The sequence below is a fragment of the Eretmochelys imbricata genome, chromosome 10, assembly GCF_965152235.1.
Source record: "Eretmochelys imbricata isolate rEreImb1 chromosome 10, rEreImb1.hap1, whole genome shotgun sequence".
Taxonomy (NCBI): Eukaryota; Metazoa; Chordata; order Testudines; family Cheloniidae; genus Eretmochelys; species Eretmochelys imbricata.
In genome coordinates this window covers 66652145-66679042 of record NC_135581.1, presented here as the reverse complement: position 1 = coordinate 66679042, position 26898 = coordinate 66652145, and the positions used below count along the sequence as shown (strand labels likewise).

Genomic DNA, 26898 nt, shown 5'->3' with positions numbered 1-26898 from the left:
ATGGAGAATGAAATTGTTTTCAGTAGTGATACAGCAGCTTTAGATCCAGCCACTGATCCATCAGAGTCCATGATGTTTCCAGAATCTAATGAAAATGAGCCTGAAGGCTTAACGTTTTATCACATGGATCTCTATGAATCAAATGGAAGATTAGAAATCTTTCCTGAAGAGCCAGCTGGAAGTGGAGATGGGGCTCTGGGCGAGACCAGCCAAGAGTCAACAGGGCCAGGGGAAGATTTTTGCAGTTCTGACCAAAGTGCATATGACTTGGAAAAGGAAGTTGATGAACTAACAAAACTATATGGACTTGATGAGGATAAAGAAATAGAGCAAGAGCTTCTTGGTGGGAATATAGCTACGTCTGGGATTTTAGAGAGCAAAGAGACACCAGCTCACAAGGAAGGCGTAGCAGCAGGATCATATGACTCCACATATAATGCACCAAAGAGCAGTTCACCAGTAAACGGCTCTCAGCATAAAAAACATATGGAAAGCACAGAGGAACAGGAATGTCTTGGCCACGATTCTGAAGATGAATCTCAACACCTACACAATGGGAGAGCGTATGATGAGTTGCATAATCATGAACATTCCGAAGAAGAGCTTAGGAGGGATGGCTGGCAAGATGAGAAAAGTATTCAGCCAAACAGTGAAGAGGAAGCTGCAGATATTTATTGTGCTACCTGCAAGATTCCAATTAGAGCCTTTGACAAATTGTTTGGTGATCATAAGGACCATGAGGTGACCCAGCTTGCCAATGCAGTGGAAAGTGCAAAGGTAAGAATTATCCAAGTGGTCTCTTCCATTATTCTGCATATCTGTTAAATAGTATTCAAGCCTATTAATAACGATGCTTGGTTTGGTAGGAGGAGATTCAGAAAAACATGTGTAAATTAGAAGAACAGGTTACTGAAATGGAAAACTTTGCCAGTCACTTGGAGGAAATTTTCATCACTGTAGAGGTAAGCAATTTGCTCTTTGGTTAACTCCACAATGTGGGACCAACTGAGTACACAGCTGCTTTGACAAGACTGCAGTGTTCACTTTTATACAGGATGAGTAATTACAGCAATAGAGGCCATGGTTACCGAGCACAAAATGTAACATGATACAATGCACTGCAGTATCCTGGCTTATTCCAGCACATCCCAGGGTGCCTGGCCCCGACAGTGGAAAATCTGAGTGAAGGGAGGTTGCAGTAGCACAAGGTAGCTGAGGGTGGCTACAGCCAGGCAGCGCTGCCTAAACAGTAAAAAGCTGCTGGCAAGGAAGCCCAGATTTCCACTTAAATCTTCCCTCCTACTGGACCCCCCACTTCAGGAGGGTAAGGATACAAGCATTAGCTGCTCAGCTCCCCTAGAGTGAATGCATGAATCCCCAATGGGGTGCTACGGTTCCCCCCAGTGCAAATATATAGGTGGAAACACCTACTTATTATAACTGGAATGTGCACCTATTTGTGTTTCTAGTTTTTATTTTAGAGGCTAGTTTTATTATATTTTTTGTATTATTTTTATTATACTTTCCTATGTTTGTATTATATCTGGAATGAATGTCTAACATCCCCAGTGCATTGTCGGGGGTGAGGGAGTTTAATAAATAGCGGTTATAAAATATGGTCATTATTTATAATCTAATGATAATATTACAGTCTAGTAACTATTTATCTGTAACAAAATTGTCTCCATTGTAACAATCACTTTGATTTGATACCAGCAAGATTTTCCTTCTTACTGACCTCAGTGGGCTTTGGCTCGGGCTTTAGATGAATAAAATAAAACTCAAATGACTTCCAGGAGAATTTTGGGCGCCAAGAGCAGAACTTCGAGATGCATTACAATGAAGTGATGCAAACGCTAACTCAGAGATATGAAGAAAAGGTAGAAGGCCTTGGGGAAGAGAAGAAACAGAAGCTAGAAGCCTTGTATGGGCAACTGGTCAGTTGTGGAGAAAATCTTGACACCTGTAAGGAGCTGATGGAAACAATTCAGGAGCTGTGCAAGGACAAGGAGAAAGCTGATTTTATAAAGGTAAAGTAATTAAACTGGCATGACCCCTTAAGGATGGTCTATTTCCTCACAATTCTGTCTAGTCAAGAGTCGAAGGCTCCAGCACTAAGATCATGAGTGATTGAATTTCCATAGAACATTCAAAGCTGGTCATGCACTCTACTTGCCAGTTTTATGATGATGTGAGTGCTCCAGGTGCTTTGCACATGGTACTAACTTAATCATGATAAATTCAACATTACTAACATGCATCAGCAGAGGTCTGTCACTGGTAAACTCAATGATTCATGAGTATCATTCTGACTTGGGGAAAATACTGTTTGTTCTCCAGGTCTAACTACTTAGGAAACTTTTGAAGTGCTTAGCAGTGTTCATTGCAGCATGCAGTCTTAGCTTTCTAGCTCTAGTTTGGGCTCACAGAGGCAGATTATTGCTTCAGTAGGATGTTGTTCCTCCTCACTCTGTTTTGCTCATTTTGCCAGGAAGTTCAAATATGCAGTTAAATAGGAGGCCCCAACTGCACACACTAGGGACTCCTGCAAAATGATTAATGAAACCTGCCGTTGAAGCAACTTAGAGAAATATTTTTCTTTGACAGGTGCTCCTCCTCTAACCATATATCACTTGAAGTCCAACCTCATGGATCTCTTCTATTTTGATCATTTTGATCTGGCTTATTGAGCGCTTTTCATGATCTGACATTCCCCTTTTCTGCTGCTTCATTGAGAATAGCCTGAAGCAGTTTTGCATTGGCCCTAGTAACCATTTTTTCAGTCTCTTCTGAGGTCAGCATGCTCCCCTTATGTAGCGTGGAGGGGAGGAAATCGATGTTGATCACAAGCTCATGCAGCCAGCAGGTTCAGGCATGCTGCTCAGATTGAGATGAGCAGCACATGCTGTGACCTGGAACCTCCCTGGGCTGCATCTCTATATTATAGATGAGTGGCCACAGCCTGCCTCACTGAATTCAAATCAGGGTGGCCCTCAGACTCCTGGAAAATCACCAGCCTGCCCTCAGTTAGGCAAAGTTTGGGCAGCTTTGTCTTATATTAATGGGTGGTGCTCAGTCTCCATCAAATAAGTGTCCATCACAGGGAGTGGGGAGCATTGTTATTTCTACGGAAAAAGGAGACAGATCGTTCAACAAATGTATCTTCCCTTCATATCTGCAAAGAACATCCAGATCTCTCCACAGATTTTCCCTTTCACCTCCAAGATGCTGCTTGTTCCTGCTTGAGACAATCTGTGGGCATGATAGCAAGTCTTGATTTAGTAGAAGCTGGGTATGTGGGGATGGAGGTTGGTTGGTGCTGATTTACATCCCATGCAATCCTACTGCAAACTAGCTCAGGATCTGGTCAGCTGAAAATAAGAGTAAGCCTGAACTTCATTCTTGGGATCAGAAGTGTTATGAGAAAACAAGCTCTATAGTTCTATGTGGCAGCATTTAGAACAAAATCAGTCAGACAAATCTGGTGTTGTATAGTCTGCATTTGGGTTAATAAGCTAAATTGGTCCTGCATCCGTGGAAGACTTTCTCTTTTTCTCTCTCTTTTTTATAGGCTGCAGTACCCGTGGTGGACAGGTAATATCAGTAGTATTTTGTTTTGCTTTTCACTCCTTCTCTTCCAAAATAATCTTCTGAAAATGCTAATGTTGGGCATCCTGTGTTCTCAAGTATTTACTGATTTTGTGACAACGCTCTATCTTTGGTAAGGGTGCACTGAATGTTACTGAAGCTCGGAGTTAGAGGTCTGGAAATCTTTCATCATTCTAGTTTAAACTGCTGCTGGAAAAGTCTCCAAAACAAGATTAACAGCTTGAAACTGATTCTGAACTAATTTAATAAAGCACATCTATAAGAGACATAGCATAACTAAATCAGTGTCACTTTGCTTTAGTGATAGAAAACTGATTGCAGTGACTGAAAAACAGGATTGCTCAAGTCTTACAGAAATGCTCTGGATACAAAATCTGCCTAAACTGGGCTCTCTACATACACAGATTAGTAACAAGCTTATTTATACATTAATAAGGAGGTTTAGTAAATGCAGCCGGGGTGCTCAAAACTGAGAGCATGAAATATAGTAATGGTCAGAAAAGAGCCCTGGGATATGCCAAATCAATTGCGAAATGTATGTTTTAATTCATTTCAGTCCATCATAAAAACAAGTAGAAGAAAAAAGGGTCGCCTTCTTCTTTTTAACAATTGTATACCACCTAGTCCAATGAGGCCCTGTCCTGGCTACTGTAATATGAATAATAAGCAAGAATGCAGTTTTTGGAGGCAACAGCTCGCTTCCTTCAGAATTAGAGCTTTAGTGGAAAATGTTCTCTATCACCTGCTTACTGGGACCACCCTATCTAGCATGCCAGCCAAACCAATGCAAGACCAAGAATGACAAGGGGATGGACTGTAAGAACGAGCTGCAGGATTTGGCCCAATTTGGATATAACAAAATGTGAGCACTAATCTTATGCAGGTTCGAGAATACATTTCTGAATACATGATGTGAGCAAGTGACAAATGGAAGCCAAGGTATGTCTTGTGCAACCATCTAGATATTATTTAAGAAAGGACTTTGCTCTCTTTTAAGTGTGTCAGATAAGGCAGCTTCTTTATTGAACGGTAAAATAAAGAGCTCTCTCTTCTTGTTAACACTGATGTTGTAGCCTGAAGGATCTCTCAGAGAGGATGGTACTATCATCTTATAGGAATTAGACTCTTTTACACTTACAGGCTGAGAGAATTTTTAAAAAAAGATATGGATTTAGAGCTTTCAACACTGCCAGACTTTGAAGACACAGTCATAGATTTCTCTGATGTTCAGCAACTAATGGATTCCATTAATACCATCGCAGGTATGCATTCTATTTGATCCTTATTTCAATCCTATTTAAAACTCATTATCAATGTCATGTTGAATGGAAGCCTATTATTTACTCCTGGGGGAATTCTGCATCACTGCGCATGGGCAGAATTCATGGCCTCCGCAGATTTCTTTGCTTGCCCGCAGAAGAATGACTTCTGATGGGGAAGCAAAGGGAAGCTGCAAGAGCAGTCATGCGCCCATTCCCTGGCAGTGCAGACAGGTTGTTTTGGGCACCTAGAGCAGACACATAAATCACCACCTCGGTGCGGGGGGTAGGGCTGGGCAATCGTGTGTGAGAGAGAGACACACACACTCTGTCCCTCTTGCTCGCTCTTGCAGCATGCTCGGTGTGGAGGGGCAGGGCTTTGGGGTGTTTCTGACGAGGTAGGTATGGGGCAGGCTCTGTTCTCTCAGGCAGAGGAGAATGTAGTAGCCTGTCTGCTTCGTGAATTGTTCCCATTGTTCATAGTGAATTCCCTCAGGAGTATAAAACAGGTGTAAAAATTTCAAGGCTCCTTTACATTGTCAGATTGGTGTAAAGGAGCTTTATTGTAAAGGACAGTATAGCCTTATGCTGCTTTAGTGATTAGAACTGGTATAAATTTTTGCACTGAAAAAAATGTGCTCCATGAACTGTTTTCTATTGACCTTTTTGGAGATGGTCAGTTGCCAGTATAAATTGTGAGTTTGATCCCCAGCCCTCACTTGCTCTTCAGTTGCCTATGATGTAACAGTGAGCATATGGCTGTATATATTGGTTGACTAATAATTAGAACAGGGGTCTCAAATATGCGGCTCGCGGGGTTATTTTCGCGGCCTGACAGCTCCCCGTGCCCCCCCCCCCAGCATTTACCTAGAGTAGCTCTGGCCCGGTGCGCACCAGGGGCAGGGCAGGCTCCCCGCCCTGCCCCTGCGCCGCTCTGGGAAGCGGCCTGAGGGGGGGCACAGGGGTCTGTGTGTTGCCCTGGCCGCTCCTCCAGATACCTCCCCCAAAGCTCCCATTGACCGTGGTTCCCCGTTCCCAGCCAATGGGAGCTGCGGGGGGCAGTGCCTGGAGGTGCGGCCAGGGCATCACATAGACCCCTGTGCCCCCGCCCTTCGCAAGGTTCCAGCCGCTTTCCAGAGTGGCGTGGGGGCAGGGCGGGCAGGCGGGGAGCCTGCCCTGCCCCAGTGTGCACCGGGCTGGACCCCCTGAACCCCTCCTGCACCCCGACCCCCTGCCACACCCCACATCTCTCCTGCACCCCGACCCCCTGCCCTGAGCCCCCTGCTACACCCCACACCCCTCCTGCACCCGAACCCCCTGCCCTGAGCCCCCTGCTGCACCCTGCCCCCCTCCTGCATCCCCTGAGAAGTGGGTTCAGAGTTTTCTCAGCCTTTCCTTGAAGTAGCAGTGGTGCTGACTCTGTAACAAACTTGTCTTTCCTTCTAGCTCATTGTACTAAATGGAGATTAATAAAAAAACAAAAAGCAAAAGTTTAAAACGGTCTGAACCACTTCTCTCAATTAATCAGATATCAGTTGCCTGCTCTCCTGATGTTACCCTGTAGTTCTCCAGTCATCCCTGGACTTCACAAAGGAAAACAGGGTCCATAAGGTTTGACTTTCTAATGATTAAAAAAAAATCCCCTTTGAAAATAAGATCTTTCAGGCCTTCTTTATATATCATAAAGAGTCAGAAAAGGCATGGCCCTTTTTTTTTCTTTTTGCTGGTCACCTTTAAAAAGTTTTATTGAAATGTTTGTCATGTAACCTGTTTGCCCTTGAGCATTATGCAAGCCAAGTGTTTGACATGTTCCCTCACATTTGTGCATTCAACATTACCTCCAGTGGCTCCTAAATACCGGAACTAAAAGCTTTATCTGTGCAGATCACTACAGACTTCTCTGCTGCAGCATCCTTCATCCTGTTAGCTCTGCATCCTGTGTGGTATGAGACAGCTTCCAGTTTTCCCTCCCTTTTTCACTAAGAGTAAAATTCACCTATATGCACAGGCCCAGCGGCTCTCAGGCTAATGCCTGAGACAACCAAGTTTAGGGAGCTGCCTTAGGCTGAGGTTTATGTTTTTGTTGATTTAAAGCAAATCCCAGGAAGTGGGCGAGTTTGGACCAAACACTAGGGGCCTGGTTCTCATTCCCACTAGTTTTACACACCGACTTTAATGGTGTTACGCATGATGCACACCAATGTTAGCCCTGGTCTACATTGGGGGGGGGATTGATCTAAGTAACACAACTTCAGCTACGTGAATAATGTACTTAGACTGACGTACCGTGGTGTCCTCACCGCGGTGAGTCGACTGCTGCCGCTCCCCCGTCGACTCCGCCTGCGCCTCTCGCGGCAGTGGAGTACAGGAGTCGACGGGGGAGCGCTCGGGGGTCGATTTAACACGTCTAGACTAGACGCGATAAATCGATCCCCGCTGGATCGATTGCTGCCCTCCGATCTGGCGGGTAGTGTAGACATACCCTCTGTGAGGGTAGAATCAGGCCCAGTGTATGTAGACTCTAATCAGAGTCAGGGCTCTGTGTTAACATGGGGCTGGTTTATGCTGTGCAGGTGAGTGTGTGTGTGTGTAAACTGTAGCGCGTTCTAAGTGTTGCACTCTAACCGTTCCGTGTAGACCCTGCTGATGGGCTCTGAAAAGTTCCCTCATCAATATAGTACTGTTCGAAATGGGACTATGTCAATGCACACTAGGTACCTTTTTGGTTTCTCTCTGTTAGTAACATACCATGCTTCCACGGAGGGAAAGTACCCTCATGCCATTTAATGTTAAAGAGGGAAAGATCCTGTTCCTCTCATCTCTGTTTTGTGTTCATAAACTGATATATCTGTCTTCATTTCAGCTCCTTCTGCTCCGGTGATAAATCCCCAAGCTCTCAACTCAGCGACTGGCACCTCTGTGAGAGTATGCTGGGGCCTATTCTCAGATGACACTGTCGAATTCTACCAGCTATATTATAAACAAGTCAGTGACGACACACCTAGTGAGGAGCAAGCTGGTAAGATGGGACACATGTAGATTCCAGTTCGGAAAGCAAGTGGCTTCTGAAACTATTTTCTACACCAGTCTCAAAAATGGTTTAAGTCAACACAGCTCTACCTGCTGCTGCTAGTGCTCCGGGGATGGGTAGCTGATCTAACTTGAGGTATTTTAGAGCACAGATCACCAGATTATCTATGTGTCAACTTAAAAACCCACAATCATTTTGCAGTTTAGCTCAATACCAGCAATAAACTGCAACTCTCCCCTCCTGCCCAGCCACCCCAGTTACAAAACTGCTTTAGCTAATACTGTTTGTAAGACCACTTGTCAAAAACTGTTCCAGAGCACTGTCAATTTTCCAGCATAGATGGAGGCCTGAGAGTGCTGAATGGGCTGTTTAGAAAGGAAAGACAAACCCATGTAAACTTTACAAGATCCAAATTACAAAAACAACATTCTTTGAATGGCCTCTGCACATTTCCACTGTTCGGATAAATTGACAGTGCATGGGAATGTGTACAGTCCACTCTGAAGAAGCTCCAGTGACCAGTGAGTGACCTTCATCTTTAGCCATTAATTTTTGTTTTGTTTGAGTAGTATTAATACTAGAGAAGATGATATTTCATTGCATTAATGTACCCATATATGATAGATGGATGAGGGCACCAACAACTGTACCATGACTGAGTTAGCAATGTGATCTCAGAGCTAGTTGAACGGACAAGACCGAAGGATGGTGTGACACGCAGCTCAGAGGCACAATAAAAAGCAATGTTTTCCAGCAGTCGGGGCGGTGGTTCAGAAGGATGATTGTCTGTGTAAAGGAATTGCATGAATACCTGGTGTTTTTCATTTCAGAGCTTATGCTAAAGGTGAAAGAAACATACTGCACAGTAACTAACCTGGTGCCAAATACACAATATGAATTTTGGGTCAGTGCTTTAAATACCGCCGGCGTCAGCCCAGTGAGTGAAAGAGCAGTTTACGTGACAGGTAAATGTACTTCATGACTATAATATGAGTAAATGACTTTAGTATTGAAGTTAATGACAACTCTCTGGACTTTATAATAATAATAATAATAATACTTTATTCAAAAGGATTCTGCTGGCTTGGTGCCTTTAGTGCGGTGTAACTCCATTGGCTTCAGAGCCGTTACTCCTGATTTACACTAGAATAATAGAGAATAAGCATGAGGCCCATTATACTCATTTTAGAGACGGAAAACTGAAGCTCAGAGGTTAAATGACTTATTCAAATACACAAAACAAGGTATTGGCTAAGCTGAGAATGGAACCCAGCTCTGCTGATTCCTACATCTAAGTAATGGACAATGCTACTCTCTCTTTACAGGTTTGTAAAATGTTTGCCATTTTGTCCATCAAGTCACACTTTGTAATTGCAGGGCAGTAAGGTAGATTTTGATTAGCGATTAGACAGAGCCACAATGTTCAGATCCAGATCTGGGCATCCCTAAATATTGGTATGTTCAGGTCCAGGGTTTTGGTTCAGCCCATCGTAGAGTGAGGCAGCCAGTCATAATAGCTGGATTTGGCTCCTAACTCCACCAAAATTCAGGAGTGCTTAGGTTTAATTTAAACATTTTTTTAAAAGTAAACGTGAGTGCAAGGAGCACTTTTGAATAGGCAACGCTGTCAGACTAGAGGCAATTTAAGTAGAGTCTGTGTAATGCCTCATAAAATCTGAAATGCATCAGAATCAAGCACAGTCCCTGGTTTGCTGTTCTGTTTCCTAACACATTGGCGTCTAACTCCCCAAGAGCAATTTAGAGCGAGAAGTCCTCTCTCCAGAAGATCTCCTAGGACCTTAGGATAGCTGGCTGATGCTCTGTTGTTTTAAATTAATAATCCATGCAGTGAAGATAAAGGACAATGGCAAGGATAAACCAACATGAAAAAGAACAGGAGTGCTGGACCAGCGAGCATTCACATTTCTTTCTGATCAGTTGTTTCGTGGTTGTTATCATAACTTTAACAGGTCAAAGAACGCTTCTGACTAGCACCAGCATTTATCTACCCGAGAGTTTTCTGTACATTGGGGAGGTCATGAATGAGTTTCTTTTAGCATTTAATATCAATTCTGTGGAAATTAAACAACAACCTAAGAGTGTTATTTACAAAGCATGTTTATAGAAAATCCCGTAACAAAATGGCTTAGAATCTATTTTATTTACATTTTAGCTCCTTCACCTCCTATCATTAAAAGAAAAGAGAGCCGAAGCTGTGAAAATGCAGCACTGGTGTGCTGGGAATCTGGAAACATGAATCCTGTTGACTCCTACACAGTTGAATTGTCCAAACTAACAAATGGAGAGAATGGAGATATCATTACAGAGTGAGTCAGCCATCTATCACACAGACTGGGGATATGAAACAATCCCTTGTCATATGGCATGCAGTATATTTCAAAGCACTTTTAGGTTGAAAAGATGAGACAATATACCCTGAAATATACGAGTGGATGATGCACAGCACAAGCGTTGGAGAATCATGAGCGTGTTCCCTGACTGGATAAATTCTACGCCTATTAGTATTTTGGTGTGAACACATACAGAAAGCAAACTTAAAATTTGCTTTCCATAGAAGAGAGGAGTCACTTTCTGTGATGCTGGTAAAGTTGATTGCACAAATGTCTATGCAAAGAGAATTTACAAGGGATTAGAATGTGGGTGAAGTGCAGTAATTTTAAAATCTGAATAAATAGGCATTTCCCCCTCCTATATTCACTTTGGTAGCAGCTATGCTGGAAAGAGTAAAATAAATGGTTCTAGGTTTAAAGAGAAGCTAACCATTTAATTGTATTTTTTGGAAAATAGCTTCAAAAGAATTTACCTTTATTTTGCATCTTATAATTTTCCATTTATTTATTTTCTACAGATCTATCGTTGGAATTCCTAATTGTGAAGCTCTAATTCAGCTGGAGCCAGGACAAAGTTATATTATCTCTGTAAGAGCTGTAAACATGGGTGGTCCCAGTGAGAGAAGTGAACCTGGCTCTATCCACACCACAGGTGCTGTGATAAATCTCTAATTAGCTTTAAGAGCCTGATCCAAAGCCCACTGAAATCAATGGAAAGATTGCCACTGATTTCAACAGGCTATGGATCAGGCCCTAAATCTCTTGCAGCTAGTTACACTTCTGGTAATTCTTGTGAACTGAATTTCTTGTAATAGTAAACATATCATTTTAACTCTACATTTCAATTTACATTGTGGATTATATTTGTTGCTTTAAAATTACGGAGGTTTTAAAATGCTGCTGAGAGACTAGATCAACCCAGTGACCCTGGGTATTGCCCAACTATCCATGAACCTACACCATGTCAAATGTTGACATGCAGACAAACCAGGAGGGCTAGTTGGTAATTTTACTTCACGCCTAAAGTTACTGCCTCATAAAAATGGCACTTCTGGGAATTACGGAAGAATCAGTCAATCAGCACTTTTCATAATAGTTACGCAAATCCCTCCTGCACAGAATTTCTATTATTGGCCATGAGGATGATTATGTGGTCTGGTTCCCTTTACTCCACAATCGTAATCATGTTATTTTCAAGTGTGTGGCATTTCAACCTCTATAAATCAATCTAGGCTTGACGTCTGTTTGCGCTGCGTGTTTGCTTTCAGTAACACATACCAATAATTGCCATGCTGTTGCTTGTATTGTATATGCATTGAAGTAACTACATTTTGATTATGCTGATTTCTCTTGGGATTAGTGCCAAGAGATTTATCTTCACAAAGTCTACATTATGCAAACTCCTGATATTACTGGAAACTGGAAACACAAAATTGGAATGCTAGCAATGTCATTAGCAGTGAAAATGGATTCCCAAGGTTATCATCAGAAAGTGCTTTTGCTAGGGATGAAACAAACACTTTCATTATTACCCCTGCAACACATGTTGCTCTTCTCCAGCATGCCTTGGACACAAAGCATCCCTGCTGCACCAGTGCCAGGATTAGGGGCTGGCTCATGGGAGACAGGGACAAAGGTTGTTTTATGCTACTTATGCGCTTCCCCTTTGCTGGGCTGGCCAAAAGCTGCTTTGGCCCCTGATCAGGTTAAAGCAGCCTGAGGACTGCTCTAACTTACATCCAGTTGCCTATAAACTAGACATTGTCCTGGAGTCTCCAGGAATTAAAGATTAATCTTTAATTAAAGATTATGTCAAGTGATAAAACCTCCAGGAAAATGTCCAACCAAAACTGGCAACCCTACTACAAACTCTAGGTGCCATGGTGGTAGTTAGGGGTAACTGGAGCTCAGCAGCCTTCACCATCCCTCCATACTCCCTAAAATATCCTGGCATACCCCTTGCCCTGAGCGTTCCTGCAGCCAGCTAAGCCTTCTCCGCAATTGCCAGTGAACCTCCTTTCCCCTCCCTCCCCCGCAGGTAGGAGTTCCCCGGGAAGCACCTACCATTGCTGGATAGCCACTTCACACCAGTGGAACCAATGTACAGTAGCTGCACTGCAAAAATGAACTGGGCCCCATGTTTCTCTCTTTCTCTGCTGGTTATAACAGCATTAAATAAATACAGAAAAGCATCCTTTTGTTTCTGCTGGATGGGCAGCTTCAGATTTGCTCAGTTTCGTTAGTGTGTCATCTGTGCAGTGGCAGTGACCCAGCAGGTCTTACCTGCTACCTACAGTAAGATTCTAATGCAAAAAGTTCTTGACCCTACTGTGAATTTCTGAGACCTGCTTGGGCCTCTCTGTGCTGTTTGTGGATCTCCCCAGCAGGAGATTCTCCTTGCATAGGGGAATTCCTAGGTGGTCCAGTGCACCGTCTAGCTCCAGATTCTCAGAAATAGGACAGCAAATGCGTTGTGCTCTGGTGATCCCCTGCTGGCACACTGACCCATTGGGGCCATACTCAGTGAGGACTAGTTTGGAGCAATCCTACATTAGGGGCCGAAAAGACCCTGAACTGGGGAGTTTTAAATGGCTCCACTGCAATTTCTGCAACCAGCACTTACAGGTAGCAGTTGAGGATTGAGGCCATACTAAGGTGAATAATTTAAACCTCTTTCCCAAGTCAATATTTTTAAAAAATACCTTTTGGATTATGATGGAGATGAGCCAAAACTGGAACTGCAAAACCCACTCCACTGTATTTCTGAGAGGGTGTAACATCTTAATACTCGGTTCTCAACCCAAATCCTGGCTTTCGGTCCTAGGCCAGATGAGGCCTGTTTTCGGTATCAGGGTGGCTGTGGACAGAGATGTGTTGATAAGCTTTTGGCCCGTAATGGAGGAAACTCACAAGATCAGCCTCTGACCCATTTCCAGTTCCCTAATTAACCCGAACCTGGATCCAGACACTGCTCTCTAGCCTGGTGCTAGTTTATGTATATGTTACTTAATGCAATTTCTAGGTGTTGAGACAAATAAATTACAACCATTCTGCTCTCTTGTAGGCACTTACTTTTATCTTAATGAGGACACTGCCCATCCTTTGCTGTCTGTTCTAGAAGATGGATTAACAATTGCTTGCAGTGAAATAGAAAACCTGGAATGTGATTTGCCCTTCCGTGATAACGGTTTTACAAGGTACATGTAAGAATTTAGCACTCACCGTAGATGTACTTTTTTCATAGCTGGTTGTTTCTGTTTACTTGCAATCATTTTAAATTATCTTCAAAGGGCTTACTGACTTGATATCCCTTTTTATGTTCAAATTAGGCACAGATTAACCTCTACCATGCCAAATGAAAGCCTCAGGGCTGCATGTTGCTCTTTTAGCGCTGTGTATATAATGTATAGTGGTCTCATTTTTCAAAAGTGCCAATAGATGCCTCCATTTTTGGGTTCCAAATGCAAGGCACCTTGGAGGGGCCAGATTTTTCAGTGCTGAGCACCTGCTCTTTGAAAATTAGGTCCCTTTATGGCATTTCAAATTGGGCCACCAAATCACTAGTCACTTTGGAACGTGGTAAATAAGAGCCAGTGGTGGGTGAAACTTACCACACAACTTTTTTTTCAAGTATAAAATGCAGATTCAGCAACACTGAAGCATCTAGTAAATTAATGTGGATTGCACAGAATTGTCACAGTAAATACAAATGAAACCATTTAGTTTAGATATTTTCAAAACAAAACACTGATTTTTTTCGGTTAGAAACAACTTTGAGTTTAAAATCTCCTTTAGTTATATTTAAAAAACAATAACAATGGTTACATATGGTCAAAATTTTTAAAAAAATCTTTAACAAGATTTTGTCAAAACAAAATATTTCATTCAACCCAAAAGGCAATTTCTTCTGATTTTTCGATTTGCTGAACATTTCAAAAAATGTCATTATTGATTCAACATGAAATAAATGTTTGTTTCGATTTTATGGACTTGCCTGTGAACCACAAAATCTGTTATTTGCTCAGCGCTAATAACAAGCCCTCTGTTAGGGTCAGATCAACACTTGCATTGTAATCCCTTTGATTTCACCTACTTTGAAAAAATTCTCTGGAGGCTGAAACGACCCACGCTCATGCCATGTCTACACTACAGCTTATGCTGGCATAACTTATGTCACTCAGGGCGTGAATAAACCACCCCCATGATGACATAAATTACACCAACATAAGCACTCGTGTGCACAGCACTAAGTCGGCAGGAGTACGCTCTGCCATCACCATTTCGCATCTTCACCACATGTGCTGCAGCTGCATTGGTACACCTGTGCCACTGCAGCATTGTATGTGTAGACATGCCCTCAGTCTCAGCACAAAGGGGATTGTTTTAAACTCACTTCAGTGTTAGCTCTCCAGCACGCCCAGAATAGGGGAGACAGGTAGTGTCAAGCCACCTTTGCCTCTACACCATGCATGGGCTGAGCATAGCTTGGGAACTGAGACTCTGACCCTCAAACATTCTCAAAAAGCCCGAATTTTTGGACTTAGTCCCTTTTCAGAGCAGAACTCCTTTAAACGGCTTCCAGGCTCTGTTTCTCTGCCCCAGCCATTCAGAGGGACGTTGTTATTGAACTTCACATTTTTTTGCTTCCTGTTCATTTTGTAGCATCATTAGAATTTCCTCTGTGATTGCTTCAGCTTGTGTTATATAAATTATATCATCCTTCTCATTGCATGACACTTGTGCACCGAGACTGATCTCTTGCCTTGAAACTCATTTCCCTTTTAATTCTGCACAGAGCCCAAAGCCCAAAGATGAATGTCACAGAAACTGCTCAAAATCATACGCTCTTAATCCGGCAGCAGTGGGATTTGAAAATTAGCATAATTACTAGATTATTTTTGAATACAGTGATCCAACATTTGCACACTTCATAGGCTTCAAGAGGTAGTGGGAGTTCCCTTCCTCCCTCCCCTATTACTAAACACTGCCAAAGTTGCCATGGCAATGCCACCTCTCACGTAATGGAACACAGGGATGTGTCTATGAGTCCTCATTCTTGCTTTTCATGGATAGTGATATTTGGGGCTGTTTTTATCTGTTGCTACTGAAAGGAAAACACCTAACCTGCTTCTTACTAATGTTTAACTATGCCTAAAATTTTCAAAAATGCCCAATTGACATAGGAGCCTAAATCTCATTTTCAACACTGACTTAAGTACTAAGGCCCAGATCCTCACAGGTATTCAGATGCATTAGGGCCAGATTTTTAAAGGTATTAAGTTGCCTAAAGATACAGAGGTGCCCCTAGTAGAATTTTCAAAAGTGCAGAGGTGTCTAACTCCCACTGATTTCAACATCTTTAGGTGCCTAAATATATTTTAAAATCTGGTCCTTAGGAACCTAAGATTCATTGAAAATTTGTGCAATTTAGTAGCCTAAGGGCCAGATTTACAAAGGTATTTAGGCACCTACAGATGAAGATAGGTGCCCAGAGGGACTGACAAATGTGCTTAAGCAGATTAGGAATTTTCAACTGGAGTTAGGGTTCAGAGTGGTAGCTGTGTTAGTCTGTATCAGCAAAAAACAACGAGGAGTCCTTGTGGCACCTTAGAGACTAACAGATGTATTTGGGCATAAGCTTTCGTGGGCTAAAACCCACTTCATCAGATGTATGGAGTGGAAAATACAGTAGCAGGCATATATACACAGCACATGAAAAGATGGGAGTTGCCTTACCAAGTACAGGGTCAGTGCTAACGAGACAATTCAATTAATAGAAGAATACCACAGGAGGAAAAATCATTTTGTAGTGGTAATGAGGGTGGCCCATTTCAAACAGTTGACAAGAAGGTGTGAGTAGCAGTAGAGGGATGAGTCATTACAAAAATTAATTTCCCCATACTGTCCCACAAGGACTCCTCGTTGTTTCTTTTTCAATAGGAGTTAGGTGCCTGTCTCCCTTGGTTTCAGTCGAGTTGACCACCTAAATACATTTGAAGATCTGGGCCTAAATACTTCTGAAAATGGGATTCAGGCTCCAATTGTTCCCCTCTTGCTTAAACTACAGCCCAAAATATCTATTTTTATTAATAATTCTGAGATTCGTTTTTAAAAACTGGAATCTAGAGGCATTCATTTAAATGACATTAGTCTTAGCATTTCAACTCAGCCCAATCAGGAGTCCGGAGTGCTAGGCCAAATCTGAAAGATGTGTCACTGGCCACTCTCAGAGGCAGGATATTAGACTATACGAATCACTGGTCTGGTCCAGTATGGGAATTCCCATGTGCCTGTGCATATGTGAGGGCCCCCCCATCCTAGCACCCTCCTCCCATGTGCAGAACAGTAGTTAGCCCAGAGAATTTGGACCTCAGTGTTTTGATTTCGAGCCAAAAATTAGGCCTTTTTATATTTAAAAGAACCAACCCACCATTGCCCATGTGAAGCATGCATTTGGTACAGCCATACAGAGTCCATTTCCAGGAACTGTCAGGTAAATATCACAGAAGCAGTTTGGACACTGCATTAGTACTGGGGGTGGAAGCACAGAACTTAGCCCTTTTATGGAAAATATCAGGTCTTTTTGCCAATAGATGAGTGTGTAACTAGATGGCACAATGGTAAAGGAACTAGGAGCTAGAAAAAAGAACAGGAGTACTTGTGGCACCTTAGCGACTAACAAATTTATTAGAGCATAAGCTTTTGTGGGCTACAGCCCACTTCATCGGATGCATAGAATGGAACATATAGTAAGAAGAGATAGTTTTTTTTTTCTCCTGATAATAGCTCATCTTAATTAATTAGCCTCTTTCAGTTGGTATGGCTACTTATATATATATACACACATACAGAGAACATGAAAAGGTGGAAGTAGCCATACCAACTGAAAGAGGCTAATTAATTAAGATGAGCTATTATCAGGAGAAAAAAAAACTTTTGTAGTGATAATCAAGATGGCCCATTTAGACAGTTGACAAGAAGGTGTGAGGATACTTAACATGGGGAAATAGATTCAATATGTGTAATGACCCAGCCACTCCCAGTCTCTATTCAAACCCAAGTTAATGGTATCTAGTTTGCATATTAATTCAAGCTCAGCAGTTTCTCGTTGGAGTCTGTTTTTGAAGCTTTTCTGTTGCAAAATTGCCACCTTTAAGTCTGTTACTGACTGACTGACCAGAGAGGTTGAAGTGTTCTCCTACCGGTTTTTGAATGTTATGATTCCTGATGTCAGATTTGTGTCCATTTATTCTTTTGCGTAGAGACTGTCTGGTTTGGCCAATGTACATGGCAGAGGGGCATTGCTGGCTCATAATGGCATATATCACATTGGTAGAGCCCCTGATGGCGTGGCTAATGTGATTAGGTTCTATAATGGTGTCACTTGAATAAATATGTGGACAGAGTTGGCATTGGGCTTTGTTGCAAGGATAGGTTCCTGGGTTAGTGTTTTTGTTGTATTGAGTTTTGTTGAGTATTTGCTTCAGTTTGGGGGGCTGTCTGTAAGTGAGAACTGATCTGTCTCTCAAGATCTGTGAGAGTGAGGGATCATTTTTCAGGATAGCTTGTAGATCTTTGATGATGCGCTGGAGAGGTTTTAGTTGGGGGCTGAAGGTGACAGCTAGTGGCGTTCTGTTATTTTCTTTGTTGGGCCTGTCCTGTATTAGGTGACTTCTGGCTACTCTTCTGGCTCTGTCAATCTGTTTCTTCACTTCAGCAGTTGGGTATTGTAGTTGTAAGAATGCTTGATAGAGATCTCGTAGGTGTTTGTCTCTGTCTGAGGGATTGGAGCATTTGTGGTTGTATCTTAGAGCTTGGCTGTAGACAACGGACCGTGTGGTGTGTCCTGGATGGAAGCTGGAGGCATGTAGGTAAATATAGCGGTCAGTAGGTTTCTGGTATAGGGTAGTGTTTATGTGACCATCGCTTATTAGCACAGTAGTGTCCAGGAAATGGACTGCTTGTGTGGATTGGTCTAGGCTGAGATTGATGGTGGGATGGAAATTGTTGAAATCATGGTGGAATTCCTCAAGGGCTTCTTTTCCATGGGTCCAGATGATGAAGATGTCATCAACGTAGCACAAGTAGAGTAGAGGTGTTAGGGGACGAGAGCTGAGGAAGCGTTGTTCTAAGTCAGCCATAAAAATGTTGGCATACTGTGGGACCATGTGGGTACCTGTAGCAGTGCCGCTGACTTGAAGGTATATATTGTCTCCAAATGTGAAATAGTTGTGGGGGAGGACAAAGTCACAAAGGTGAGCCACCAGGTTTGCCGTGACATTATCGGGGATACTGTTCCTGATAGCCTGTAGTCCAATTTTGTGTGCAATGTTGGTGTAGAGGGCTTCTATGTATCCGATGAAGTGAGCTGTAGCCCATGAAAGCTTATGCTCAAATAAATTTGTTAGTCTCTAAGGTGCCACAAGTACCCCTGTTCTTTTTGCGGATACAGACTAACACGGCTGCTACTCTGACACCTGTCATTATGCTAGGAGCTAGAAGATTCTCTCCATTAAAGTCAATCTGATGATTCTGAATGCGAGTTCAGACATCATCCAAGGGGCTCTTTTATGCTGCACATAAACAGCTGGCTCTCGCACATTAATAATTCTGAACTCTGAGACTGAGTTTTGGAAACTGCTGTGAACTCTCCAAACCCTTTATTATACCAGGATACTGGAAATGGCGCCTGTGCCAAAATCACTAATACAAATGCTGTAAGGAAATTACGCAGCAAACTTTTTTCTGAAAGTTTATGTAAACTGAAACCAAATAACGCATGTCCTAACCCTCTACATCAGACGGGCTTGCCATGCTGGCTTCTCAACCTGAATTACCATGGTAATATGTTGTTCCCAGGTGCTTGCACATCTTTTTTGGCGTGTCCTCCCCTTCTCCCCTCCCCCACTCCCAAACTCATACAAAATGCAGGAGCAAGAATACTTATCTGAAGTCAAATTTCAACAGTCTTTCTCTGGTCTTGAGGCATTTACTTGAGCTTCTAATGAACTAGAGAACTGCTTTAAGTGGTTGCTGCTTAGGTGTTGCATGGCCTAGGAATCTCTCTCACGGCTTATGCCCCTCTTCATTCATTAAGCTCCCAGCATGCTGGGATTTTAATCATGCCTAGAAGCAGCTGAGTTCTGTACTTTTGCCAGCTAAGCCCTTTGCCTTTGTAATTTACTTCCATAAAATAAAAACCCAGCCTCCAAATCCGCAATTAAAACTTATTTGTGTGATTTATCACTAGCTCTGCTCTGTGACATTGACATGAAGTGGGCTACAACATTGATCTTTCCAGGGGAAGACTGAATACAGTTGGCTAGCCCTTCAGGACTCACTGCCCTTGATTAAGTGTAGTTGAGAAGTTTAAGTAAAATACACATTGCTAAAGGCACTAAACAAATTAACGGGGCCTCTGTGTAGAGGCCCCATGGGCCAATGAGATATAAAGACAAGTTTAAGAGGGAACAAATTCAGAGGCAGTTTTGACACCCATTCTGCTCTGCATACAAATATGGGGTTAGAGTCTGTCACTCTGACTCTCACTGAGTCTTATCCTATTCATTAAATAGCCCCATTACTTCTAGAGTGTGTGTGTGTGTGTGTGTGAGTGAGAGAGAGAACTGGAAGGTAACAGTAAAGCCCTGGCTGCATGGGAAGAAATACACATTTGTAGCTAAGGGTTAGCTTGGCCACGTCCCCTTTTCCCTGCTACACTGACAGCAAGGATTATATTGGAAGGGTCCCAATCTTGCTTCCAGACTACAAGCAGATCATGACTGCTCTGGGCCAGTTAAGCAGATGTCGGACTTGATTCTGCTGGCAGTGTGGCACAACGTGGCTGTGCCATACTAGAGAATTAGACCCTGGGTTTCTGTGGATTTTACCTTTACTACAATAACCAGCCTGTGGAATTTTTAGCTAAAAAACACCCTGATGGAACTGTGGCTCTTATAAAGCCTGATCCTGCACCACTACAGTCAAAGGGAGTTTTGGTATTGACTTCAATGAGTGCAAGATCAAGACCCCACGAAAGCACATTTGTCTGGCTCGATGCTGCTTGCTGCATGCGCTCCTGGAAATGAATGCACAGTGAACAGAAACTGAAGCTTATTGCTAAAACAGTCTCTCACACGAGCCTGATTTATCTGGCCTTTTAGTTATGGCATGTTAAACTCCATCATGTTCACTCTGGTGAAACAACGGTGTGTGCAACCTGTATCTTGGGTCTCTGTTTCTAGCAAATTACTATTTGGCCTACAACCAAAAAATATATGCTGCTGTTCTCTCTCTTCCTGTAAGATTTCGGCATACACTTTTATTGTATGCTATAAAACACATAGACATACATCTAATGAAATGTTAAAGGTTTAATAGGATGAGTAAATACTTCCTTTGTATTCTCTGCGCCAGATCCTCAGCCGGTGTAAACTGGAATAGTTCCACTGACTTCAGGAGAGCTGTATCAGTTTATGCTTGCTGAGGAGCTAACCCACTTTGTTGACAAGTCAGTTGGATCCACTTTTATTTGTAAATATTTAATATTTGTGCGGAAGAGTTAAGCATTTTAAATGGTATGCATATAAAACCACATGCTCCAATTTTCCTTCCCCAGATGTATCGCTATCCTGGGAAGCATGATACCATTCCAAGGGAAACATTACTGGGAGGTGAAAGTTGATGAAAATATGGAATACAGGGTTGGCGTGGCTTTTGAAAATACTCACAGACACGGATACCTGGGGGCAAACAGCTCCTCCTGGTGCATGAGGCATATTGTTACACCAGCAAGGTAAACACTCTAGGCTGCATCATTCCAGATCCTTCAGGAGCCATAGCAAAGAAAGTTGTATGTGGCATCCAGTGATGGGCAGATTAAAAGAAGCCTAAGCCAGCCCTTGAACAGTGTGGTTGTGAATTTCCATCTTTGGCTCTGTGAACCAGTAATGGAACGATATTTTGGAAACTTTATACAAAGGTCTTTTAAGCTGCTTAATGGTTTTAGTCATCAGCAGCCACCTCTCCACGAAGTGGGCCATCCCACATTTAAATCCAAACAAAACCTGTGCTGTAAAAGTTCGTCACAGACCCCCTTTTAGGTTATTCAAACCCCAACTGGAAAGAGCCCAGGTGACGGATCCATTTAAACTGTAAATAATGCAGGTATTTGGCTAAACACAGAAGTACAAAATTTATTTGATTCGTTTCCCCCGCCTCCCCTCCAGAGGCACTTAATGGACATAACTAGATGCAAGGTGTCTTTCCTGCTCCTCAGCTAAGCCTGCAGATCAGGACCCAGAGAGAACCCAGAGTGCTCCTGAGCACAAGGACCATTGCCTGGGTAGCACTTCCAGTGGTATAACATGGCCCCAAGGAGGCTGTGACAGCTGTAGTCTAGTGCCTCCTTTGGGCCACTCACCAAACTGCTGTAAGGGGATCCAGCCGCTAGCTCCCCATGTATTCAAAGCCTCTGGAGTCTCAGCAGAGCCCAGGCACTGTCCATTTCCCTAGGCATGCTCTCAGGGTGGAGATCCTCTATCTAGCACGTCCTCATGAGAGTTGCAACCATGGAATCCACCCCAGACACATCCTCACCCCATAGAGTAAACACAGAGTCTCCCAGAATCCACCTGAATGTGTGAGCTTTCTGGTTTACCTCTTCTTCAAGGCAGCACGACAGGCATAGCATATAATAAACAGACACTTTGCACAGGAATCTATGCACTTTTGCTCCTTAATAGCATGAGAAACAGGCAGATCTATACAAAAACAATCAAATTTATGCACATTTCCCTGCCTCATTTTACTCATCAGTCCAGAGCATTCTTTGGGCTGGGGCCATCCAGGGTCCTTCTGTTGCAGTGCATGGCTTGGACTCCAAAACATAGAGCTTTCTGCCCCCAGCTTGCCTATTCCGACTGGCCAGTCTGTCCCCTTCCCCTCTCCTGCCCCTAAACTTCTTCTGTGTGTCTCTCTGAGTCTTCCCCCAGCAAGACCTTCTATCACCTCCTGCTTTGTGACCTCTCTCTCTGTACTGCTTGGGGAATTTCAACTCTCTCTACTCCCCCACTCGCTTCAGCCAAGGGGATGAAGCATCTGCCAGCTCCAGGCAACCTCCTTAGCAAATCCAGTGCCCCATGTTGCTTCATCCTGACTGGACGGTAGCTGTGTTCTAATGACCCATCATTGCCTCTGGTCTGGTGGACACGTGACACAACCCTGCCAGCCAGTGGTGGATACAAAGCAACAGAGGGGCATTCATGATACAGCAGTTTTCACAACAACAACTTTGCCATAAGAAAAGGAGTACTTGTGGCACCTTAGAGACTAATCAATTTATTTGAGCATAAGCTTTCGTGAGCTACAGCTCACTTCATCGGATGCATACCGTGGAAAGTGTAGAAGATCTTTTTATATACACACAAAGCATGAAAAAATACCTCCTCCCACCCCACTCTCCTGCTGCTAATAGCTTATCTAAAGTGATCACTCTCCTTACAATGTGTATGATAATCAAGTTGGGCCATTTCCAGCACAAATCCAGGTTCTCTCACATACACACCCCCACAAACCCACTCTCCTGCTGGTAATAGCTTATCTAAAGTGACCACTCTCCTTACAATGTGTATGATAATCAAGGTGGGCCATTTCCAGCACAAATCCAGGGTTTAACAAGAACGTCGGGGGGGGGGTAGGAAAAAATAAGGGAAAATAGGTTACCTTGCATAATGACTTAGCCACTCCCAGTCTCTATTCAAGCCTAAGTTAATTGTATCAAATTTGCAAATGAATTCCAATCAACAGTTTCTTGCTGGAGTCTGGATTTGAAGTTTTTTTGTTGTAATATCACAACTTTCATGTCTGTAATCGCGTGACCAGAGAGATTGAAGTGTTCTCCGACTAGTTTATGAATGTTATAATTCTTGACATCTGATTTGTGTCCATTATGCAAGGTAACCTATTTCCCCTTGTTTTTTCCTTACCCCCCCTCCCCCCGACGTTCTTGTTAAACCCTGGATTTGTGCTGGAAATGGCCCAACTTGATTATCATACACATTGTAAGGAGAGTGATCACTTTAGATAAGCTATTAGCAGCAGGAGAGTGGGGTGGGAGGAGGTATTTTTTCATGCTTTGTGTGTATATAAAAAGATCTTCTACACTTTCCACAGTATGCATCTGATGAAGTGAGCTGTAGCTAACGAAAGCTTATGCTCAAATAAATTGGTTAGTCTCTAAGGTGCCACAAGTACTCCTTTTCTTTTTGCGAATACAGACTAACACGGCTGTTACTCTGAAACTTAACTTTGCCATAGCAACCAGAATTCATAAGTTATAAACAGGTTCCATAAATCATCCCCAAGACCCTTGCTTCCCGATGAGCAGGTGGGAGATGCAGCACACTGCACTGGTCTGCAGCAAGCGTAAAGAACACTCCCTGAGGCATTCCCCCTGCGTGCCTCGCCCAGGGCACCACTGCTGAGGGAGTCCCCGTGCTCACCACCATTCAATGGAACAAGAAGCTTGATTTGGACCCCAGCTAGGCGAGCACCTCTCACACAGAAAGGGCTGCTGCTTGCTCTTAGGCCAGACCAACCAAATGTATTACCTCTTCTGCTCCGCAAGGAGGCTAGTTTGATTTCCCTGCTAAATGTGGCTAATACGTGCACTTAGTGACTCTGGAGGAATCTCATGAATAAAGACTTTAGGGGGTGGGAAGATAAACTGACATGGGCAAGGCTCTTTCTGAGTCACTTCCAGGCCCTGCTTCTGGGAACACTTAGGGAAAGCAGGCTGCCTTCGAGAATGGGCTGGGAGGAGCGGGTGGTGAGAGAAGAAGCTGTCCCTTCTGAAATGCTGCATCACTTCACTGCTGCTACTGAAAAACAGTTCCCATTTCACTCCAAAGTAGTCCCACAGGAACAAAGGCTGCGTGCTCTCAATCTCGACAGTTAAAAGGCCTGTGTTTCTGGGTGCAGCGCTCTGCACTGGGGGTCTGATATACAAGTGTCTGTGCAACTGTTAAAGGAAGTCTCCTTTATTTGAATGTGACTTAATGGAGGAGAAAAGGTCTGACTTCATTACAAACACCTAACTCAGTAAGCACTGAAATCAGAACACCATTTGCTTGTGATTTTTAGTTGTATCTCAGGAGTCATGACTTAAAGAGATCATCATCTAGTAAATGAATATGCACAGCTAGAACTGAGTGGGTTTTCTCAGCAGCACCATTCTGGTTAAATTAGGAGTTCTTTTGGGACAAGTGGCCAGAGATGCAATTTAGAAAATACAGCTTTACAACCAGAGCTAGTTACTTTGGATGCCATCAACCCCTCCACTAAATTAGACAATCTTTGCTCAGTGGGCGAAATTCCTCCATCTGCTAACAGGAGCGAGCAATATCAGTACCCCCAAAGGAGCAGGGAACATAGTTCAGCATCATCTACATCCCTGGAGCACCTTCTACAGGACTTGGGATCTGGGGATAATAGGGCTGGATCTAGAGAGGGTGGAGTAGCACAACAGTGGTTCTTTAGACCATGCTCCTTGCCAGAGCCTGCCGCTATCCAACTGCAGAGCTGAGCAGGGGATAAAGCTGCTCTAAGCAAGATTAACTTCTAGTGGATTCTACTGTGCAGCTGGAAGGAAAGGTAGCTGGTACCACATAACTCCTGTATGGAGGGGGTGGCTTCTGAAGTTGTACAGATGCCTACTGCACCTCAGGTCAGCTGCTCATTTGAGGCCAAACCCCTGCGCATTTAGTAGGGATGGGGGAAAAACATCAGAGGTCATAGCCCCCACCTTGATTTTTCCCAGATGGGGAGAATCTGGGCCTGTGTAAAGATTGTAAGATGGCAGCGGATAACTATATAGGTCTGCAATTTTAAAGAGACTGTTCATGCTGTGGGTGGGGTGAGAGAGTCTGTACATAGTGTATGTACAGCCCTGCTCTACCCACAGTGTGCAAGGAGGGATGGTCCACACATTGTGGGGTGGGGCCGCCCACAGCTATCCTGTGGGCAGAATGGGATGGTGGTGCAGGGCTGTCTGTACATTGTGGGTGAGGCAGGGCTGTACATACACTGTGGGAAGCAGCTTCCCTCTACAAGGGGCAGGGTGCGGACAATTGTTCATTTCTTCCTATTTTAATTTGCAGGCACAAGTATGAATTTTTGCACAGTGGGACAACTCCAGACATTAGGATTACAATTCCCCCCAAGAGGATTGGCATTCTGCTGGACTACGACAACTGGAAACTGTCTTTTTTTAATCTGGATATTGCACAGCACCTTTATACATTCAACAGTCACTTCCAGCATTACGTGCACCCCTGTTTTGCTTTAGAAAAGCCTGGGTTCCTAAGGATATGTAATGGCATTGCGATGCCCACATCTATTACTCTTTTATGATCTATGGCTTGAGTGGCAGCTGCTGAGCATGGCACATCTGTGCGTAACAAACTGACAAAAGCCTTATATCACAATCACTTTCACCCTTTTATGTACGTACTGTTTATGCTTCAGCGAAAAATTAAAGGCCCAATACTGCATGCAGAACTCCTATGGAAGGCACCATCAGCTGAAGGCTTGCAGAATCAAGCCTGCAGACTGCCATATCTGTCCTATGTCATTCAGAGGCTTCATAAGCTCAGAAAGTTTCTCACTCACTGGAGGAGGACAGGCTCCTGCTAGCACACTAAAAATAGCAGTGTGGACACTGTGGCTTGGGCTGGAGCTCATGCTCTCGGGTCTAGGGTAGCAGGAATATTTCTACCTGAGCTGGGAGCTCAGTCCCACCTGTAGTGTAGACATACCCTTATAAGCTTGTGATTGTTCACAGAAAGAGAGGAAATAGCTCCCGGGATTGAGATCCTGGGAAACGGAAGTCTCTTCCTTTTAAAGGCACTGGTTTGAATCCAGCCCAAGCTAATAATGACAAGCAGTTGGTCAATGGGAAGTTAGTCAGTAGGGTCAGCCCTGTTCTTAGTGGAGAAAAATTCAGATCACAAGAGCCATCACACTTAGCTCCATTGTCAGCAATCTCTAAACAGGCATGGAGATTTACCTTCCTTGACCTTTCTAGAGGTGATCGCATGAGCTGAGCTTTGACCCCCTACTCGTGTAGATATATCCATGCTAACTCACTAAAACATAGCAGGATAGCTGGGGGAGCACGGGCGGCGACTCAGGCTTGACACTCAAGTACACACCCACCCAGACACTCTGTGTATGTCATGAGGTGGCTAGCCTGAGGCACCATCCGTGTTACCCCCGCTACATCTATGCATGCACACCTACCAGCTAAAATGCAGAGGTACCCAGAGTGAGGATGGCAGTCTGCATTGCTTTTATGCACAAGGAACTCCAGTATCTTTTGACGATCGTTTCTTACACAAAAGCAAGTGATTTCTATTCTCGTTTATGTTTAACAAAGAGCTAGGAAAGAGCTGTACAAAGATGACCAGAAAAGCAAAGGGGTTAATCACCACACAGTTGTCAGATGAAGCCAAACATGCTCATAATTTACACAAATACCATAAAGCTAATCTTAAAGTCAAGTATTTTGCAGCTGCATGAAGTCTATGAAACAAGATAATCAAATATGTCTCACTCTCAAGTGAATCAGCAGCTTTTGCCTCTAACTGAG

The 26898-nt window shown here is 43.4% G+C and overlaps 1 protein-coding gene across 1 annotated transcript; it reads left to right on the top strand.

Moving 5' to 3' along the window:
- FSD2 (fibronectin type III and SPRY domain containing 2) lies at nt 1-25661 on the top strand. Its single transcript, XM_077829331.1, has 12 exons — nt 1-777; nt 867-962; nt 1797-2030; nt 3572-3594; nt 4750-4871; nt 7732-7887; nt 8730-8864; nt 10073-10226; nt 10769-10902; nt 13315-13447; nt 20869-21045; nt 25409-25661. Exons 1-12 carry the CDS (start codon nt 1-3, stop codon nt 25659-25661), a joined length of 2394 nt encoding a protein of 797 aa, XP_077685457.1.
- The last annotated feature ends 1237 nt before the right edge of the window (nt 25662-26898 follow it).